The 22,528-nt window shown below is 38.7% G+C and overlaps 1 protein-coding gene across 2 annotated transcripts in view; it reads left to right on the top strand.

The window, feature by feature from the left end:
- Window positions 1-2,257: 2,257 nt before the first annotated feature.
- LOC142749081 (carbohydrate sulfotransferase 11) overlaps window positions 2,258-22,528 on the top strand; it is a 182,824-nt gene continuing 162,553 nt past the window's right edge. Inside the window, exon 1 of one of the 2 annotated variants that reach the window (XM_075856651.1) lies at window positions 2,258-2,766. In XM_075856651.1, coding sequence (XP_075712766.1) covers window positions 2,664-2,766 — 103 coding nt within the window. In that variant the 5' untranslated portion in view covers window positions 2,258-2,663. Of the gene's footprint in view, window positions 2,782-22,528 lie in introns of both variants that reach the window. The other variant, XM_075856650.1, reaches the window with a different exon arrangement.

Raw genomic sequence — 22,528 nt, 5'->3', positions numbered from 1 at the left:
GCCCCCTAAACCCCATTCTACCTTTTTCTGGTCCCTCTGCCTCCCCAGCAACTTCCTGACTTTATGGTCAGAAGTTACGAAAACAGCGTAGCCCGCTGAGCTATGCTGTTTCCGTAACCCCCATAGTAGCGAATGGCAGTTACGGAAGCAGCGTAGCATGCGAGCTACGCTGTTTACGTAACTACCATTCAGTTCTATGGGACATACGGAAACCTGTTTCCTACATCAGGGTCGGAAATCACACTATTCAGCCACAACACACAGCAGTAGAGCGGGGATTAGGGGGCCACGTTCCAGAGGTGGGACCCGCATCTATCTGACATTTATGACATATCCTGTGGATATGTCATAAATGTCTCTGATGGGAAAACCCCTTTGAGGCAAGGCAAATAACAATTTACTCTCTATGGGATCTATATTTGTTGTGCTTCCTGTAATTAAATATAAACAACATATAATGTAAACTGTTCCAATGATGGGTTTTATTTTAGAATAACCTTCACATCCCACACCGCCAGCTCTAAAACTTATGGTTCTCCAAAATCTGGACTGCCAGCTCAGTCTGTATGTGAATGTAATTGGCACTTGCAGAAACTGTAACAACTTGTTTTCTCTGCTATATTTGGCAGCAGTGGTTTAGATGATTCTCAGAAGAGAGATTTTTTTAGTCCCATCGTATGCACCTTAAAATGACCATTACACCAACCATTCAGAGGCACTGGTTTATTTGCTGTCATATCACAGAACGCTGTAAATAAATTATCATGTGAAGATCAAGATTCCTTTATTTACTGTGTACACGCTAAATGACAAGAACCTTGCTATTCATTTATAATTTTATTACTAGTTGCTCAGTGGATATTTAACTTCTTACTTTATGTTCTGTTTTTCTTTTTAAATAAGCAACTCAACTTTTTATGTAGATTACCTCTATATAAAAACGGTAAAATGGTGTGTACATTTTGCTATCCAGTACTGAAATACACAAAAGGACACTTGCTTGGCATACCTTTGCCCTATAGGAAAAAAAAACTCTCAGGTCTTGTTCATACAGTGCAGATTTGTTGCAGATTTTGCATTTATTTTTTAAGCCAAATCCAGGAACAAAACCTAAACAAAAGAAATATATAAAGGAAGGCCCTAAAGGTCTGCTCTTCTGGATCCAATTCTGGTTTTGTCTTAAAAAATGCATGTAAAATCTGCAGCAAATCTGCACAGTGTCAACAAGGCCTTGTGACTACCAGGCTAAGTGCCTTGAAAAGGGTTTTGTGACATATTGCCCCTCTTAGGATTTATACACACACCAGCCAAAAGAGGCAAGAAAAAATAACGGAAGTCTCATTTGTCTGATGAAGGGGAAAGACAATAAATATTTGTGATTAAACCTACTGCTGGGTTCTGTGAATTCCCGTTGGAGAAGACCACCTATGAAGTTTAGTGATTTTTCCTGCCTTATTCGGCTTGTGTGTCCATTTGTTACTTACCATAAGAAGTGCGGCGTCCGTATTCTTTAGACACCTCTTAAGATTGCTAGAAGGCCGCAGTTGATGGCACATACGTTAAATAGGATATATGAATGTATTACCCTACTTTCCAGGTGCTTGATGCCTCAGGGTGCAGTTTAGTGGACGATACTTTGCCAGGGTTGCCACCCGTCTGCAAATTCCTGGAGAGTCTGTAAAATAAAGCACTTTCGCCAATGTCCGTAAAAAAACAATTGATGAGTCCGTAATTTTTTTTGAAGATGTAGAATCTTGTACAGATTATTGGGATTGTAATTCTCTTTTTGAGATGACAGTAAATGCTTCTAACGTGTTTAGATCAGTATTATAAGATATAAGACATATATTACTCTTCATCTTTATGATTCATTATGGTTTTCCAGTTTGTCAGTAAAAAAAATGTTGGCTGTCTGTGATTTTTGTATAAATTGTCCTCAATAATAGAAAAAATCAGGCTGGCACCACTGCACTTTGCCGACTAGATCATTTTTCCTTGAAAATCTTATGAACCTTTCAATCAACATTCTAACAATGACCATTTGTTTCAGTTATCACAGACACATTTGTGATCACAGCAGCATCAGCGGAAAAGTTTATACATTAGTGGTGCTCCCTACAATGAGCGCCATGTATCATGCCAACCTGGATGAATCGCGCAGACAGAATAATGTGATGATGTGCAGTTACGCGCACTGGACAGCAGGTGGCAGTGCTAAAGCTAGATTTTATTAGAAGCAAACAAAAGAAGGAGGGGCCAGATGTGGTGCCCGGCGTCAGGCTCGCCTCATCCATTCGTCGCTGTCAGAGCAGCTCCGGCCGGTGTTCAGACTGCCTGGCAGCTGCTCTCGCCACGTTACCGTTATATTCATGCAGACAAACCGCACATCCCTGGAGCATACACGGGAGCCCGGCACTAGCAGGCTGCACACCGGAGACAGCATTCTATAGACACATCATAGGCTGGAGCCAGGACTGATCCAGTGATGCAGGAGCATCTCTGTGTACTACCAGCTGCTGATGCCAATGTCTGAGGGGGGCAAGCTGTATCAGACAGTGCCCGCATTCTTTCATATGTGAACACCCATACTATACCCCGAGTTCCCTTCCACCAGTGCGACATCCACACCCTACAGCAGAACAAGGCGCAGGCAGGACATCGCTATGAAGCAGGCGCTCATGGAGGTGATGAGGATGAACCGCATCTGCAGGATGGTGCTGGTCACTTGCTTAGGATCTTTCGTCCTGGTCATCTTCTATTTCCAAAGTATGTTGCACCCAGGTAAGTGAGGCGCCGTCCTTACCCACCTGCCAGGCTGGGCACTGATGGTGTCATATGCAGCTCTGGGCATTGGAAGCTCCGTGATGCACAATGACATGATCGTTTATGTGATGGCTTTTTAAAGGGTTTGCCCAATGACCTACTGTATGATGTTCCTTACATGTTCTGTTTATTATTATTATTATTATTATTATTATTATTATTATTATTATTATTATTAGTCACTTTCATCATCTTTGGTCACTCCATAAGAGAATATATTTTTTTCTACAAATACAAACATTTTCCCAGTTTCACAATATTCCGCTTCACCTTTAAAAATGTCTCATCTACTTTTGCCATATGCATAAACACAGGTTGAGACATTTGAACTTTTGTGTTGTGTTGTTGACTCCTTGGCTAAGAACTTTTGAAGTCATGTCCCTCATTGCGCCACACAGGCATACAATATTTAGCAACACTCTCCAGCACACAAAAGTTTATGAAAACAAATAGTTGTCATCTCTATATTCCTTCTCCAATGTGAGACATTTGTAAGCTTGTGTCACATGCCTGGGATATTTCTCTATACTTATGCATGTCATTGGCGTATATACTAGTAAGTAAACTGGGTTGTGTTTATCAAACTTCTCTTTGTTGTCTCTATACATGATTGTTATATATTATAGGGACTGACATTGCCCCAATATTGAATATTATAAGAGAGTGGTATTTTAGGGTACCTGCTGATGTGTTCTGTATGGGACACCTGTGTGTTCATTAGTACATGTACAAAGCAATACACTGGTTTATCTCATTTTAAGGGTTAATTCTCAATCTATGTGACTTGTGTGGGTGGATTGTCGTGTGATCTTTGATGCCCATTATAAGCGTCTCCTCTTGTTAATTAAACTTTGTGATAACCGTGTTTCTATGGGACGCAAATTGTGTTCATAGTTCATCAGATTGCCTTGTGCCGGCTCATTGAAAAGCCTATGTACTGCTCATTTATATGTAATTGTTTGGTAATGTCTGGACACATGTAAGACAGTTTAATGTTCTTCCTAAGATCATCCCCTTTAAATTTGTATCCTCTGCGGCATGTTTGAGGCCATGTTCACATCTGCGTTGTTACATTCCGTTGATCTGCTCCGTCAGAGGAGTAGAACAACGGAATGCCGGAAGCAACGGTTTCGTAGCACGATGGACACCGCCGACGGAACCCTTTGACTTTAATGGATTCCGTCGGCTTTCCGTCAGGGTGTCTGTGGTTTTACCGGAGACAATAACGCAGCATGCTACACTATTGTCTCCGGTATTCACGGCCGGATCTGCGACAGAGGCCCCTATTGTAGCCTCCACGCAAATGTGAACGAGGCCTTAGCTGGAGCTTCCTGTCTAAAGTTATAGGAAATGTATAATACACTCTGCAGATGCTGAAGAACTTCTTTATAGTGAGAAAGTGAGCTGTCCATGTCAATCAGTGGTTGGCGCAGGAGTACATAGCCCACTTATTTCTGTATAATCGTCAGGCTCGGGCATCAGAATTTGATGATTGTACAAATATTATTTACAGAGATGTCAAAGGATATTTTCCATAGCTATGCGTTATATTATTATGATACATTTATTAGTTAAGCATTATGATATAGTAATCTTTCATTACTGGTATATGAATTTGGCAGCAATATATGTTGCTATAAAGTTTGCACAATCTTCATTGTATACTGTGCACTATGCGCCATTGAGTATTACGTGGAGATGTCATTGAGTGGTGTCTAGTACGGTAATCGGAGATCACACTTCTTGTTGGTTCTGAGTGATCTGCACGCCAATCCATTACTGCTTCTTGAAGATAGTCTAAATAGCAGCCTGGACAAGAAAATGCCCAGAGGAAGGTAATGGAGTGGTAAGTGGCAGAGCCATTTGTTACAATCAGGATTAGTCTCAGCAGTCTGTACTGAACATGCTAACCTTGGGGTGAGTTCAAGCGTACTGCTGAGACACATGAGTACACTTGAAAGGGATGCATTGGCAGCTAGTGACTTCCATATATTTCCATGGGGAGCAGCTGAAGAACAATGTTATTTGGCCAAAAGTCATAAATCTACTATGTAGTGCCCGTTTTTAAGACTGGCAGCATTTTCTCGGTGGAGGTTCAAAAACAGTCCAAAAACATTGTAAAATAGAAAATGTACATGGTGGTATATAAGAGTGGCATGGAGTTAATGTAACAGTGGCCCAAATTATTTAGGGAATGTGCAAAAGATGTTTGTCTTGTTGGAAATATACTTGGAATATGGCTTATAATAAAAAACATTAATAGATGGAAGTTATGATCAATATAAAAAGCTTTCTCGGCTGTTTCTGTAACACTCATAGACTTGAATAGGTAGATGGCTGGCCACCTCTCCATTCTATCTCTGCCTGGATGCGGCGTGATGTAGCTGCACCACCTGGTGGAGCGGAGTTTGATGATCCCTATTCCCTATCAGACATTTATGGTATATCCTGTGGGAAAACATGTATGAAGAGCGGGTTCGCATAACATATTTTCGCATAGACCTGATTGGCACTCAAAGGGGGTATTTAATGAGCACATAGAGGATGTTGGGCATATACAGGGCATTGTATACCCCTAATCTAAATAAAGGCAATCCTGGCAGCAGGTTGTCTTCATTATAATTATAGGATTTATATTTCTCTGCATACTTTGTACAGCGCTGCAGAATATGTTAGTATTCTATAAGTACTGAGTAATGAATACTTTGCATAAATTACACATGACTGCATGATTGCTCTCCAGTGATCTGCAAAAGGCTATGAAGCTATACAAATTCTGATAAAATTCTATTATCTTCTATGATACATACGCTCTGCCTCATTCTTTATTAAATTTGCTGAACAGACAATCCAAACAAATGTTTCCTGGTGATAACAGTATGGTGCATTAGACAACGTAAGATTTAATCTGATATCTTTATATGTCTAGGTCATTAAAGTGTGACCAACATTAGTGTATTGTTGTAAGATAGTGCTGACACAGACATTGCTTTAGTAACTAGTATAATACAGTTATCATGCTGCAGGATACAGTATTATTACAGGACTTAAAGGCTATGGACAACTTTGGGGTCTTTTTCTTTTTTTAATGAAATGCATTTATTTTGTGTTAAAAATTACTTTTGTAATTTTAATTTTATTTTTTTTAAAAATGCATCGTTTCACTTCTGCAGTTTCTATACATCACGGTACATAGAACCTGCAGAATCGCATTCATAGTTGATTCCGTCAGTGAGTTGCACTGACAACTTGGCCTGCACCGGCACCTATGTGCTCCAGGGTGATCTTCTAAGCTCAGTTCTGATCAAAAGTAATTTTTATCACAAAATAAATGCATATAATAAAAAAAAAAAAAAAGACCCCAACGGTGTCCTTAGCCTGGGGTAACTCCACCTTGTAATATGTTTTTCTTTGTATTTATAGCAAGTTGCAGTAGTCCTGTATTACATTGTTTTTACAATTTGTTTCTGAGGGTTTGCTTGCAGTGTCAAGTCTCTTCCTAGATGGAAATGGAAATACTGTGAAAAATAAAAAAAGCACAGTGCCACATAGTGCAGGTAAATTCAGGGAGAATAAATAGAAAGGTTGAGACAGGGTTCTGCTCACCTATGGTGGTTGTGGATCCAGTGAGTGTGCTGCTGTCACGGTCCAACCGGTGGTAAGCGATATCACACCCAAATGTCAAGAATATTATCCATAAAAATATATATAAACAATATATATATAGGACCATACACGGCGCTGCTACACAATAAGGCTCAGAAAAAGATAGGATAAATCAAAGTAGTATTTATTAATAATAATAATAATAATAAAGGGCTACGCGTTTCAACGCTGAACTAGCGTCTTCCTCAGGCCAAATATAGGACAAACAGTGATGCACCTTAAATACACATAGGTATTTTAAAAAAGGCCGCCAAATCAGACCAGCTAGAGAACGGCTGTGAAGTCACAGCAAATTTAAATGATGCAAAGCAGTATTCAAACATTATAGGTAAAAGGATCACAAACGTAACCAGTGACCAAATCTTAAATAGTACATACCCATAGAACAGTTAGCTCAAAGGAGAAAACACAATAGAACATGTATGCAAATTTTAAAAGAAAAGAGAAAGTGTTTAACAAAGCCGCCGGAAGCAGTATGCGGCTTTGTTAAATACTTTCTCTTTTCTTTTTAAATTATAATGTTTGAAGACTGCTTTGCATAATTTTAATTTTGCTGTGACTTCACAGTCATTCCCTAGCTGGTCTGCTTTGGCGGCATTTTTTTAAATACCTATGTGTATTTAAGGTGCATCACTGTTTGTCCTATATATAGCCTGAGGAAGACGCTAGTTCAGCATTGAAACGCGTAGCCCTTTATTATTATTAAATGCTATTTTGATTTATCCTATCTTCTTCTGATCCTTATGTGTAGCAGCGCTGTGTATGGTCCTATATATATATATATTCCTTATATATATTTTTTATGGATAATATTCTATATGGAAATGGGGCCATGACATCAGTAATATCTTGATAGTTGTGTGTTGCAGAAAGGTTCATTACTGCTTACAGCCAATTCAGTCTACTCGCTATTTAGTAGGGGTGGAGATTGGCAACGTGCCAAAAGGTTCATCTGTATCTCAGCTGGCATGCAAATGGGCCCATTTCTCAATTAAAAAAGAGGTTTGTATGTATTCTGTTTACTTTCTTGTACTTATACACAAGGTTTACAAGGGATATGGGTCCACCCCAAATAAAGGACATTTGACAGGTATCTGAGGAACAATAATGATCCACTGCTCCCAAATTTACCAACATATCATGCACGTATTAAATAGACTTTCCACGCCAAAAATGTATAAGGGTTGCTCTTCTTTGTAATACAGCTCATATAGTGGTTATACGTGAAAACCTGTTTAAGAGATAATATTTTTGGAGCCTTTTTAACTGATCTCACTATTTTTCTGTCCCACTTTAAGGAACCAAATTGTTTAATTCACAAAGCAAAGCTTCCTTCACGTGGCAGTAGGCAGAATAGACGACTGTACAGCTGCCTCTTTGACAAGGGTTAATGTTATACAACCCCTTTTCTGGCAGGGGGCTGATTAATCACCAACATGCATGTCTCGCAATAGGAGCTGAGGTAGTCTTATTGTATTTTCTGCATAAATAGAAGAGAAAACTGTTACCGAGATGATGGGCATATAGAAAATGGTGGGTGGTGAAATAAAAAGTGCTGATTATCCTGGGTAAATCAAGAATAAATATATGATAATTCTAGGGAAGGAGAAGTAAGGAGTCACCGAGGCTAGATTTTACATAAACCTATATACTAAAGATGTCAGCCATTGCTGTTATTATGGTGAAGTTCCAAAATCCAAGAAATCAGCATTCATTTAAAAAAGTTATGAAAAAAGAAAAAAAAACATTGTATATAGAAATAGCCTTTACTGAAAGCAATTGTTAGAACAGTTGTAATTAGAAATATTTTATGCAGTAATTAGGTTTTATTTTGGGTGTGATTTCATTAGAATAATATACACTTATATATTACATTATTGTCTTCTGGAGTAAAGACTCCTAACTTCATTGATACAGCAAGCTCCATTAAGTGATGGTCACTGAGATTTGTTCTTGTTTATTTCAACAAACATTATTTGGAGAAATCTGGAGAATTCCTTTAAATTAGATAAAAATGCAATGATTACTGGTCAGACTGGAATCCTGCTCAAACAAGTGATGAAAAAGTAGTCCACAAAAGTAATAAATTCCCAGAACCAACAAAGGAGAAAAATACAATAAAAACTTGAATAACGTTCATATATTTGGCTGCCATACAAAATAACGATTTACTATGAAAAATTACATTATAACAATATATAATAATAATTTATGTCAATCATTTAAGCTGGAGTATTAGGCTTCGTTCACATCTGCGTCGTCACGGTCCCGTTCTGACTTTCCATAGGAGCTTCACGTCAGAACGGGACCCTGACTAAAACAAACGGAAGCCATAGGTTTTCGTTTTCATCACCATTGATTTCAATGGTGACGGATCCGGTGCCAATGGTTTCCGTTTGTCTCAGTTGTGCAAGGGTTCCGTAGTTTTGACTGAATAAATAGCGCAGTCAACTACGGTATTGATTCCGTCGAAACAATGGAACCCTTGCACAACTTAGACAAACGGAAACCATTGGCACCGGATCCGTCACCATTGAAATCAATGGTGATGAAAACGAAAACCTATGGTTTCCGTTTGTTTCAGTCAGGGTCCCGTTCTAACAGGAAGCTCCGTCGGACCGGAGCCCTGACACAGATGTGAACGAAGCCTTAGCTGCAGAAACACTCTTCCAGTCAGCCAGGCAGACCACTTGTATTGATAAACTAAAACTAGCAGGTGCCAACCCACTACATTCCCTTAAGAGCATGGTTGGCACACTTATTTGGGGATTGTTCTTAAATACAAGTGGGCTTTAAGAGCAAAGATCAAAATATATGGTGTAATATGTCATTTAAAGCCAAATATTCTTGAATTAGTTCCTTTACATGGGTATTCCCAGCTTATTTCCAGACTTTCTCTTCTCTAAAGCCATCCATGCTGCAATCAAAGTGGTCTCAGGTCATTTAATTTAATTGTAACGTGTCCTATTTAATGGCTCTGGTCAAGGATAATCACTCCTACTAGTAAAATACTCTATAGATCAGAACTGTTTTCCCCATCAATGAGTGCAGTCACTTTTTCTAATTATTTTTCTAATTTATTTCTCTTCAACAAAAAAGGCGGGAAATTTTTTTTTGGACTAGTTACGATAAAAGAGTAACATTAAACGGTTAAACAAAATGTATGTTCAGAAACAATATGAGATAGCTGAATCTCACCTACATTATTATAACACAAAATTGGTTCATTGCTAATACATATTAGAAAAATAATTTGGGCAATCCTCATTTGTACATTTTTTGAGCATGATAGTTCCTGATGGCCGCCGACTAACTGATGTCTGCTGAAAAAGGTGATTGATCATATTGGGGGTTTTCAGCCTTGCCCCTGATCTACCAGTTCAGTTAGTGCTTTATAAAGCATAGCAGTGATAAGTTTGCCCATTTGATGCCATTACACTTATTTATCTGGTGCCAATTATTTGCCCCCACAATGCCTATGGAGAGTGAAATATGATGCAGAGGTCCAGTTATTCTATTTTCTGTGTAAATGGGAAACATTGCATAATTGAGATAAAATAAATGATATCAAGTGGCTTTGATCTTGATAGCTGCCCATACACGGTCCGGTTTTCCCCTTTTGGGCAGCATAATATGCTACTGCGTTTTCAATACCGCTACGGATCTTAGTTTGCTGTAAGTATGACGCAGCCATTGTCATTTCAGAAATTGCCTACGCTTTAAAATAAAACAACCTCATTTGTCAGAAATGAAGATTAACTCCATCCGTAGTTTGCCTACAAGTTCATTCATTTGGGCATATAGCTCTTGTAGGTGTTTAAGGCAATGAATAACTTTGTTGCTTCAACATTTCTGTCTTACGTTCCTTGATATAAATTGTGTTGTGCCGTTAATCAGTTCTGCTCGCTGCGTGATGATGGGTAGACATCTGCACCGCGCATCTCTGTCTAATAACTACAGGGCACATCCAAGCTGCACACACTGCTAGGAGGGCGAGTGAATTAATAAGTAGCTTTGTTGTCACTAAACATAATTATGTTTGCATAATGAAATTTACTGTGCTGTTGTCACGTTTAATAACTATGGCCTGATTCTTCCTATTACAGGCAATCTGGTATGGCAAATTTAATAAATCTAAGAAGCACAGTAATGAAACTGGTCAGGTGTGAATTCGGCGCTGCACAGATTGATAGCCGCAGTGCCCATCTGGGACATGAGACTCCATGTAGATTGAGATCTAGCAGCATGGAGAAATTCCTGATAATTATGTAGTATGTGAATTATGTACAGTCTATGGGAAATCATGTTAGAATATTTACAATGAGGAAGGATTTGCTTTATCATTATCTTGTACAAGGCTTTTTGGAGCCGGTTACAACAATCTTCCTAATTCTACGTTTCGAATTCTTTAATTTTCTTTTAAAAAGGTGTTTAGTGTGGCTGTTAAATTACAGTTATAACTTGCAATAGAATCTTGTCTAGATAAATGGCACTAATATCCAGCCTGTGGCTCTCTAGCTGTTGCAAAACTACAACTCTCAGCATGTCTTGACAGCCTGTGGCTGTCAGTCATGCTGGGAGTTGTAGTTTTACGACAGCTGGAGAGTCACAGGTTGGCGACCACTGCTCTATGGATTGTGGCAATTTTTGTGGATATCAGATTATAGTGATGGTCACTCTATGTATATGGTCATAGTAATTAGATCTGATAGATTCAAGAATTATTCGACTTGCAAAAAGATTCCCACAATACAGTGGGTTTTTTTTTGCTTCGATATTAGCTTATACTGTAAATTATAGTAATAAAAATAACATCATCGCATGGGACAGCAAAGATTTCTAGGTCTCTATTCTTGCCCATGTCTATATGAAAATTGAGTGCTCAGAGCAATGTCCATATATTTATGTGGACATCCATCTGGTTGGGTTGGGTAGGGGGAATCACCCATTAAAACTAAGCCATCTTAAAATACTCTGGTGCACAATTTTTGTGCTTAGTATTATAATTATTCTAGTACTACTACTACAGTTAGTGTCTGTCTGATATTGAGATGTATATACATTTATGGACAAGTAAGGCTTCGTTCACATATCCGTCAGGGCTCTAATCTAACGTTCCGTCTGAGCTTTCCGTCAGAATGGAGCCCTGACTGACACAAACGGAAACCATAGGTATTGATTTCAATGGTGATGGATCCGGTGCCAATGGTTTCCGTTTGTCTCTGTTGTGCAAGGGCTCCGTCGTTTTGACGGAATCAATAGCGTAGTCAACATCATGATATAGCTGATAAAGATTAAGATTTTCTATTGAGCCCGCCGATAAATTGATTTCCGGAAAAAGCCAAACAGAAACGAAGCGGCTGAGCGCTCACATGTGTGAGCACCTCTGCCGCTTTGTTTTAGCAATTGGTGGAGGTCTCAGTGCTCGGGCCCCCACCAATCACAACTTCTGACATGTCACTATGACATGTCAGAAGTTTGTCGAACAAGTTGAAATATGGAGAGGATTGTATGGAAAGTGACTCCTCCTTCAGAAACATTGTAAAATTATCCATTCATGTTTAGAAGAGCCTGCATTAACTAACATGTTTAAACCGTGTGCTGTTAGGCTAAGTTCACACATATAGGTTTTGAATTGGCAGAAAACCGCAACAGGACAGCATATAAAAACGCTATTAGGGTAAAGACTGATTGACATGGGCAGATTTTCCCCCATAACAATTGTCGAGCGACCAAATAGCAAGTCTATCGACGCCCCTTAACAGGCCCTTTTACATGTTTTCTGTATGGGGATGAACGATCCTTAATACGATAATTTGGTCCTCATCAGATTGCGTCATTGAGGGCAGCACATCCTCTGTTTACACGGGGAGATGTGCTGCTGACACGAATGATGTGATCAACCGACGAATAAGCGTTTGCTCGTTTATCGGCTGATCGTTGCCCTGTTTGCACAGGCCAATAATCGGGAGAGAATGTTAGTTCTTGAGCATTGGCTTGTGTAAATTAACCTTTTGTTCATACGGGCGTGTTTTGTTGTGGATTACTCTGGAAATCCAAGGTAAAATCCAGATGTGTTACATGCTGATATAGTGAATTTTGCTTACAATATGCCGTGAATTTCACCCATTGCGTTGCAAAGGGTAAAAATCCATGGTAAAAATCCATGGCATTTCTACAAAAGAATGAGCATGTTGCTGATTTGATAATCTGCAGTGTTCTATGATTTCTGCGTGGATTTTCTCTGCTATGTGTGGATGGGGTTCTAGATACCCCATCCACATGTATTGTACTGAAAAACAGAATTTCTGTGCAGAATTCACACCGACAATCTGTGGCAATTACGCCACCTCTGAACATGGCCTTATAAAAATACACATGTTTTTATTAAAATACACACATTTCCCATTTATGTTTATTTTACTGTTTTAGAACACAGTTGTTTTCTGTCATATTCATAGAAAACGCTTTGAAACTGTATCAAAACAACATAGAAACATCATGTTAATTGATCATTTGCATCAACTGCTTTATAACCTGAACACACCGCGAAGGTTAGTATGTGCTGTGGTTTTTGAGTTATGATTACGTTTTTGGTTTTTAGACTTGACGAAAACTGTGTGGTTCTCAACTGGCTAAGAAACAATGTATTGATGTGTTATATCAATGTATTGTTTTTTATCTTTGAAAACAAAAAGTGACAAAACACTACACCCTCCACCTTGTCTCTCCAACGCTGGTTTTCTCAAATTAGCAAGAAATGTGTATGGAACATTAAACCACCTCCAAGAGGCAGATCGTTTCCATCGTTTCCTTATGGACAAAGGCCTCTTGAGATTACTCGCTCCTGCCCCCATTCCTTTTTTTATCTTCTCTCCGCTTTTTCCTTCACACTACATGCATTATGGGTCCCAAACAGCTAATAGACACTGCTGTTCATAGTTTGATGTTCCTTTAATGACAAACCCCTTTTCTATGATATTTATTTCCTGTACGGTATTTACCGTAAAACATTTCAATGAAACTCTTACAAAATAAATACATTTAAAACGTCAAAACCTGTAGGTGTGAACCTGTCCTTTCTAGAACTGAATGTCCTGCCTTTAGAATGAGTTTACTTTGCTGTTCTCTGGTACTCAGACACTTTGATGTGGTGCGCTGAGTCTGCGACTTGTTTTCTGGTTCTCTTAAGTGTGTTGTGGAAGAAAGCAGCAGGATGAAAGTGTCTTGCAGTGCAATTAATATTTAATATAACGATGAAAAGCAATTTGATCTACACAAGCAATGAATGCGTAATGGAAATTGGACTCATTAATGTTCAGACTCCGTATTCTTCACTTTTCAAGTACTATTGGCTATTGTTTGCCATTGGCGAACCAACAGAAATATACAAGCAATAATAGCCGGTGCGTAGCAGAAGCTGCTTATGGTGTAAATGGAAAACTGATGCCTCAGGGGTAAACAAGACAGATCTGCTGATGAGTCACCTTAACAAACCTACTTGTTAAGCCAGTGCACAGCTTCCCCTTCCGATTTATTAAAGTTGAGTTCTCTGAATATTCATGCGGACGGGCTATATTTAATCCATTGCTATACTACCTGTTTCAGGTCGAAACATTCATTTTTATAGAAAAGGCCATAGTATTGTGGGCCTTAATGTCTAAGAAAAGGAAATAAGCAAATTCTTCAACCTCCAGCATTGTATAAGCAGTTTAAAGTATGAACAAAACCAAAAATCTGGATTGATTGATTCATTTGGACTTGCGGCCAGGTTTTCAAATGTGTAGTCCAAAATCTAATGTTACATGGGTATATGGCACGCATCACTAAGAAGTCTACTATAAAATAATATTGCTGGTTTATGAGGCCAGGTTTTGCCTACCATAACTAGCTGGGCAGTCAGAAAATATAGCAGGATAGTCAGGAATTTCATATTTCATTCAGTTGTTAGGAGATCCCATCAACAAGCTGCATAGAGTCATTCACAGCAGTCTATTGCTTGCAAAAGGGAAACGTATACAGTCTATAGCCGAATTGGAAATTAGGCCAGCTGTACTTCTTTACTTTCTCATCACTTACTCAATTAAAGGGCACTGATGATGGTCCTTTTAAGAACTAGGATCAATGTCGGATCAATGGGGATCCAACTTCTGGAACCCCCCCCCCCCCCCACTTCACAAGAACAAAGATCCATAGAGCACCGCAGCCACTTTGGAGTTTGACTAGATATAGCACCAGTCAGATCCGCTGTGCTGGTATTGCACCACAGTCAAGTGTACAGAAAGTACAGAAACCCCTTTAACTAGATCAATTCCATTAATAACAATAAATGAGAGAATTGTGGTTTATGGAATTGTTTGTTTTTCAATCTTTATTTCAATTTCTTAACAACAGTGTAATATAATATTTACTTATTAAGAGGTTATTACGTAACTAGAGAGTCTTAAACTAGAGTCTTAAAGGAAACAAGCCAACAAAACTGGAAGTTAACATTTGTCTTCATTCCATCACGAGTTCTTGAATACAATAACACAGAGGTGTGCAGAATTCTGTTGACTTTAGCAGCCAGTTCAACCACTCCAGGAGCTGGTCAGAATTATTTTTTTTTTTTTATAAAGAGAACTTTTTTGAATAGTTTTCTTTCTATCATGTAGTACAGTGAATTCATCACCTCCTTTCATCCCTGCAGAGCCCCAAGGAATAATTCATCTTAAATCATATGTTCTTGTGGCTTCGCGTGTTTTTTCAAAACCCGTTTTAAAGGCTAGTGTGATGTGGACACGATTGTATTACTATTTAGGGATTTACAATACTCCACCAAGCAAATAGTAAACTGAGCTCAAACTGGGCTAATACACAATACAGTGAGATTTGCCTATTTTGTGGTTTCCTCTTACATGGGAATTTCTAGAACAAAAAGTTGGTGTCCACAATAACCTGAAAACATAATGCAAATGTTTCTAGAAGTAAATATTTTTTTTTTAATCAGTTCAAGTTTATTCAACAAACTTCACATCAATACAGGTCATTATACATTTTCATACATTGTGAAAGCATCTCTCCAAAGACCCAAACATTTATTTCCAACAAAACAATCCCTTCCCCCCAACTCCCCCCTGTATCCCCCAGCCGGCCTTCCCGTTACAATCTTCTTTATAGTATCTCTTTCTCCTTCCCATTTCCATCCCCCATCCTCCTCCAACTCCCCGCATGTATGCAACCGTCAGTGGCTCTGTTCCTGAATGTGTGACCTGGCCCTCCCTGCTCCCTTGCCCCCCGCGCCCTTAGTGTTCCCTTGAACCCTAGAACCATTTAGAGTGCGACCAGCGCACGTAGCGTCATAAGTTCCGAGGAAGCACACCCAGAGTGATCAATCCACCTAGCCCATTGTTTTTCAAATTTAGTCTTGGACCCCCTCTTGGAATATATCCTATATTCCATCAGAACCTGAGAATTAAGTGCCCCTATAATTTCTTGCTTCGAGGGTGGCTCCCCATCCAGCCAGTGCTTTGCTATTCCCTTCCTAACTTGGTATAGTATTTTTGCAATTGCCAGCCCTGTCATCCTATCCCCCTCCAAATCCCCGACATACCACAGCAGCATTACCACTGGATCCAATGGAATCTGTACCTCAAACACTCGGCCCATTAACTCTGTAATTTCCGTCCATAAGGCCCCCAATCTCCCGCAGGACCAGAACATATGAAGGATGTCTGCCTTTTCTTCCGGACACCTAGGACACCTGGCGTCTGCCCTTAATCCCATTTGTTTCAGAACCCATGGGCTCCTATACACCCTATGTATCAGAAATAACTCTGATCTCCGTTGTGCTACATTTATGGACAAAGTACATGATGCCGCCAATACCGCCTCCCAGTGGTCTGTAGACATAGGACCCACATCTCTTTCCCATGCAGCTTTGTCTGGTGCCATAGGATCTCCCAGATGTTCCAACAGCAACCTGCGATAAACCAATGAAATTAATCCCTTTGACGTTACTGCTTTAGCAATATGTTCCAACACTCCGGTGGCATGGATCGCCATGTCTACACTGGCCGCTTGTGTCTGCACAGTATGCCGAATCTGCAGGTACTGATAGAACATGCGGGAATCCAACTGGAACTCCTCCCGTAACTGCTGAAAGGACTTGAGTATGCCTCCCTCGTACAACTGACTCAATCGTATTATACCTCGCTGCTCCCATCCCTGCATCCCTTCCAATTTGCCCATTTCCCCCAGATATGTATTCCTCCAGAGTGGGGTATATTTAGTACACTCTCCTATCTCCAACAATTTCTTACGCTGCCACCACACCTTATGTATGAGAAGCAGGGTGGGTCGAGTACTCGCCAGTTTTCTATAGCTGTGTGCTTCCAGTCCTGCCAGCGGATTCCCCCCCCCCCCCCAGATGCGATAGGATGCGCGCACTGGACCCCCAGGTCTCCTCCTGCTCCCACCCCCAGAAATGCTGACATTGGGCAGCTAAATAATACACCCAAGCATTAGGCAAAGCTAGGCCCCCTCCTCCTTAGGCAATTGAAGTTTCTCCAGTTTAATCCTGGGCACCCCTTCTTCCATACTAAGTCTTTTAGAAGTAAATTTAATGATAATATAGACTTTCATGTTTCTTGAAGCTCTGCAGCTTAAGCTTCTCACATCACATAATCCAGTTTTGCATGGCTTTTCTTTTGAGTCTTACGTTGAGGCGTGCGGTTATTATCTTGGGCTGAAACAAGCTGCCCTCACCAATCTTCATATCAAAAGCCCTTTGCCAGGCTATTCTGCGCGGTGGCTTTATTTAACTATAAAGCCTATACAAAGAGGCTAGTCTCAATTTGCCATAAAATATTCAAGCATGCTGAGTTGACCACAAACCCAGCAACTTTAGACTTAGGGAGGTCTATATTGATCTCTATAGCTGTGATTTCCTAACAACATATTTTATTGTAACTTTAGAAATTTCTAAGATCTGCTTGAAGGGACCCTCAAACTTCACCTTTAGAAGCATACCAGCAATATAATGTAACGACTGTCTGATATATAGTATTGTCTATAGTTCAATAATCCAGTTACAATATATATATATACATATATCTACATTTAAGGTTGCGTACCACTACTTTTGGAGGTACTTGGCTAAAATATTAGGAAAGTGCATTATGTACTAATGTTGGTGCTTTTGACAAACAGAATAGTGTAGTCTGCCGGGTAAAAACAGAATTCTGACAGAAACCTTGACAGACCCTCTACAACTCAAGGGGATCTGTTAGGATCGATTATGATATGTAACAAATCAGTTTCACCATGATCTTTTACAAACAAAATCTGTAACTCCAGTGTGAAGAGCGATTCAACGACATTGGAAAATATGTAACATTTTTAATTGGCGGTATAACATTTCATGCCTGTTTGAATTCAATAGATACTTAGGAATACTGAATACATTGAGGTGCTGTTTATCTAGTAGGCTGTAAACGTTATATAAAAGTCTTCCTTGTTTTAACCTGTCTATGGACAGTGCTGACTTATGAGCAAGTGGCTGACAAATATCTTCCAGTGATGGGAACAATTTCTCCTTTCTGCAGACGGTAAAATCCTCCTGTGTCTTTTTCCATACAGCTGTATTAGGAATAAAAAGGGTGTATCCAAGAGGAAGAAATATTTCTGTTTGCTCTCAGCATGTGTGGGGGCATTAAGTACGTTGAAATAGGCTTCTTTCTTTTAACACCGTTTGCTTTTTTTCAGCAGAATCTGTGGATTTGAGGCTAATAGGATACATTTCTTAATCTCTTCTTAAGAACTTAATTTCTTTAAAAAAAAAAAGTATCAAGTTTTATTCAACGCAGATTTTACTTTTTTACATCCTCTTTAGCATATCTGCAGTAAGAAGTGACATTTTCCACTTGCTCCTAAAGCTAGGAAATAATAATTTCTTCCTTGCTTGACGGCCAAGGTTACATACTTGTCATAGAGCTCATTTTTTGGGTAGTTAAAGACTATATAAACCTTTAAAGGCCTTTTTAATGTAATGTATGTGTTTTGATGGTATTTTAGTTTTAGCATTGCAGCTTCTATGTATCCATGATACATAGAAGCTGATTAACGCTGACGTAAACCGAATCTGTCAGCTGGACTGAAGGCTAGTCTGATATAAAGTAGAATTTTATATACGGTATATTAACCGGTTATTCAACCAGTGGCCGTACTACTTAGACTAAGGTGACATGGTTAATGTTATTTTTTATTTTAAATATTTAACTACAGATCTGTTTTTACTGGAAAGAACATGACAGTTGTATTAAAACTAGTAACAAAGTCAGCATTTTCACATACTTATTGTAGAGAAATGAATAGGATAATTCGGTAGATCTGTTATTTTAAAGATAAATACATAAGTAAAAAAAATTAAGTATGAAAGACGTTAGTAGGAGATATACCTCTAAATCGGCTTAAATGTAACTGAACTATTAAGCGCAATCTTTGAATATTTGAGCTGTATTCGTCTGTCAAAGGTGTCATTATGTTGCTGAAGATCGTCCTTTTTCAAGCAAGACTAGAGTTGCTTTTTAATCGCAAGATCCACAAGACTTCCCTGAAATATTCCAGTGAGGAGGTCAAGAATGTTTGGATAGCATTAAGATTCATGCACTAACTGAAGTAAAAATATACACAGGGTCAGTGTGCCTAGGCCAGGATAGCTGAAAAGAGACGGTGTATGAAAGACTGCTGTTTTTAAGTCAATGGAGTTGAGAAATCTCAAGAATGTCCCATCTAGTGTGGTAACGGGACAGTGTGAGATTTCTTTGTACAGCTTAGACCATACCCCAGTCTTCTCAGGCCCAGTCTTCTAGGGTTAAAACAGTATATCGTCAGTACTTAAAGAGGCTCTGTCACCAGATTATAAGTGCCCTATCTCCTACATAATGTGATCAGCGCTGTAATGTAGATAACAGCAGTGTTTTTTTATTTTGAAAAACAATCATTTTTGAGGAAGTTATGAGCAATTTTAGATTTATGCTAATTTGTTTCTTAAAGACCAACTGGGCGTTGTACAGAGGAGTGTATGACGCTGACCAATCAGTGACCAATCAGCATCTTACACTTCTCATTGTTCCAGCCCAGCATGATCCAGAGCACAGTGTGATTCTGCAGTGAAAGAAGCTGGGCTGGAGCAATGAGAAGTGTAGGACACTGATTGGTCGGCCTCATACACTTCTTTACAACACCCACTTGGTCAAAAGTAAAAACACGCCCAGTTGGTCTTTGAGAAACGAATTTGCATAAATCTAAAATTGCTCATAACTTTCTCAAAAATGATCGTTTTTCAAAATAAAAACCACTGCTGTAATCTACATTACAGCGCCAATCACATTATGTAGGAGAGAGGGCACTTATAATCTGGTGACACAGCCTCTTTAAAGGAGGAAAGTTTTCAATCTACATAAAAAAAAATCCTGATGTAAAAAGTTAAATGCAGCTTCCTGTTGTAAGACATGGGCACCTCATGTCAAGGCTGAAGTGTTTTACTGGTTCAGCTGTTCCTCATGCTGGAATGCCGTATGCTGTTTTAGTATTAACGTTAATTAAGTCTGACAGTCTCTGATGTTTCTTGGACTTTGATTTATTAAACTGAACCTAAGAAATATTTGTCCACATATTAATGATGACAGTAGGTAATTTAATGTACGCTGCATTTGCTGATGGATTTAATGGGTGATATATTTATTTTCCTTTTTAAACCAAATAAATGTCATCATGCACTTTTTAGTAATATGAATGGCTGAGAAATTTTGCTTCTGGGCCGTACACAATTAACAAGTTTTATCTTTGCTTCGGTGTCATGTTGCTAGGATGTGGATGTCAATGTTTGACAGGCGAAGTGTACGTTTGTTAATTGTAGATTTACTGTTTTTTAGTATGCTAATTGAAAGGTGAAAGAGTCAAGGAAAGGTATTATGCGCTACGTGTTTGGTGATCTTATAGTAATCTATCAGGAAATTGCATATACTGTACAACATTTCCCTAATATATATCAGAATTGATTAGTTTTATGAACAAGAGTAATCTAATAATAGAGCAAGAAGCATTTGGGAAATCAAATTCCCGGTGGCTTTCTTCAGCCTTCTGGCAAACATTGGCTTTTTATGGCAGTCTTCTGCTTCATAGGGGAAACAGAGGCTGGTGTGAGGGACAGCTACATCCGTTTGACAGATTTGCAGGGTTTGTATGGGGGTCAAACGACCAGTATTAAAAATAAAAACAAGAAGTGGCAAGTCAGAGTTTATTCCTAATGTATCTAGTCGGAATTTAATTTGTGTACAATTGCCAGTATCTTCCAGTCTTTGTCATCTGGGCAGGTATGAGTCATGAGACTACTTGTAATGTTGAAGAATAACCATGGCAGCTAATAATAATAATCATTCCTCTAACAACTTCTGTTTCCTTGTTTACATGATGGCAAATTTAGGGTTAGACCTGGAAAATATGGGCATGTGTGAAAAACCTTTGGCACTACAGTAGGATAAGACATGCAAAATCGAATCTGTCTAAAACATGTTTTTCCAATGGAAGACCTCAGGCAAGTGTCCTCCAGCCCCGATAAACATTCGATTTTTGATGGTTCCTGAATGAATTGGCAGAGCCCACTGACAAACATCCAATGTGTGTAGTCTTAATTTGTGCTAAATTGAAGAGATGTATCCACAACATGGGAAGTGAAAAGTTTCATAAAAGATATCTAAAATAATCTTCTTTTTTAACCCTGAGGATTAATGGCATTTTGGTAACATTCCGTATGACGATGGAGATAGAATCTAATTTTGGGGTACGCTCGTATCATACCAAATTAGAGGTATAGACAGCTAGCACATACAGGTTTATATTTTTGAGTTATGTATAGCTATATATATTATCTTATTAGGTTGGCTGGTTTATTGTCATAAACAATGGTAAGAATGATCCTAAAACTAAGACTCATCACTAAATTAATGAGATCCAGCGTCTTGTTTTTTTTGGGAAAGTAGCTAAGGTTTTTCAAGCTTTTATGGGACATGGTTGGCCTTGTAGGATAAGGCCAGGCACACATGCAAAACTATGAGGCAATTGTTCAATTTAATGTCCATGAGTATTGGGGGCATTACAAAAGTATTAAATAGTCTAATATAAAATAGTCGATTGTATTTTCATTTCAATGAGCACGCTACATTCTGTATACGACTATGAGCTGTATACTGAGCAGATGACACCCTCTATTAGTTGTAATACAGCTTATAACAAGGGGTTATCTATAGAAAACAAATGCCTAATAATACTAAGCTCTTTGCTTTTCTATACTTTGTAGGACTGTTATTTCTCCTGACTCCCACATGCCAAGTGTGTATGTTTATTTCAATGGGAGAAGGGAATAAGACATTGCCAGACACCTCTGTCAGTGGCATATCTAATTTGAGAACAAAGGATTGGGCATGTTGAAGTCCATGCCAATCCTTTATTCCCCAGGATTTACAATCGGGAGAATAAGGGTGCCAACATACACATTAGAGCATTGGCTGTTCCCGCTAAAATCAGTGGGTTCGGCCAAGTTCTATATAATGTGTATTGGCACTTTTATTCCCTAACTAAACTAAACTTCAGAATTTAAAGATCCATCATCTCAGCTCACACATTTTATTTTGGAAAAAAAAAATAATTTTACTCCTTCATTTTCTTTATTGTTCAGCATTATGGTTTCTATTTTAGTTATTTTTTTTATACATACTATTTACAAATAGGTTGGCAGAAAGGGAAACATTTTTACAATTTTATCCATTTTATAGTCATTCCAAGGACATTAATTGTTGAATGAATGGTAAACTTTATTATATGACAGAAGATAAAATATCCAGATTGCAAATATTTAACGTTGGTAAAGAAAAAAAATCGCATCTCGCCATCTGCTTCTTTTTTATGTTGACAACCACATTTTCTCAACCCCTGTCTTCTTGGCTGTCATGTGTAGAATTTACTGCAAAAATTTAAATTACTGTTACTAATTAAATCA

Source organism: Rhinoderma darwinii, chromosome 3 (genome assembly GCF_050947455.1).
Source record: "Rhinoderma darwinii isolate aRhiDar2 chromosome 3, aRhiDar2.hap1, whole genome shotgun sequence".
Taxonomy (NCBI): domain Eukaryota; kingdom Metazoa; phylum Chordata; class Amphibia; order Anura; family Rhinodermatidae; genus Rhinoderma; species Rhinoderma darwinii.
This window is presented reverse-complemented; position numbering and strand designations above follow the sequence as displayed.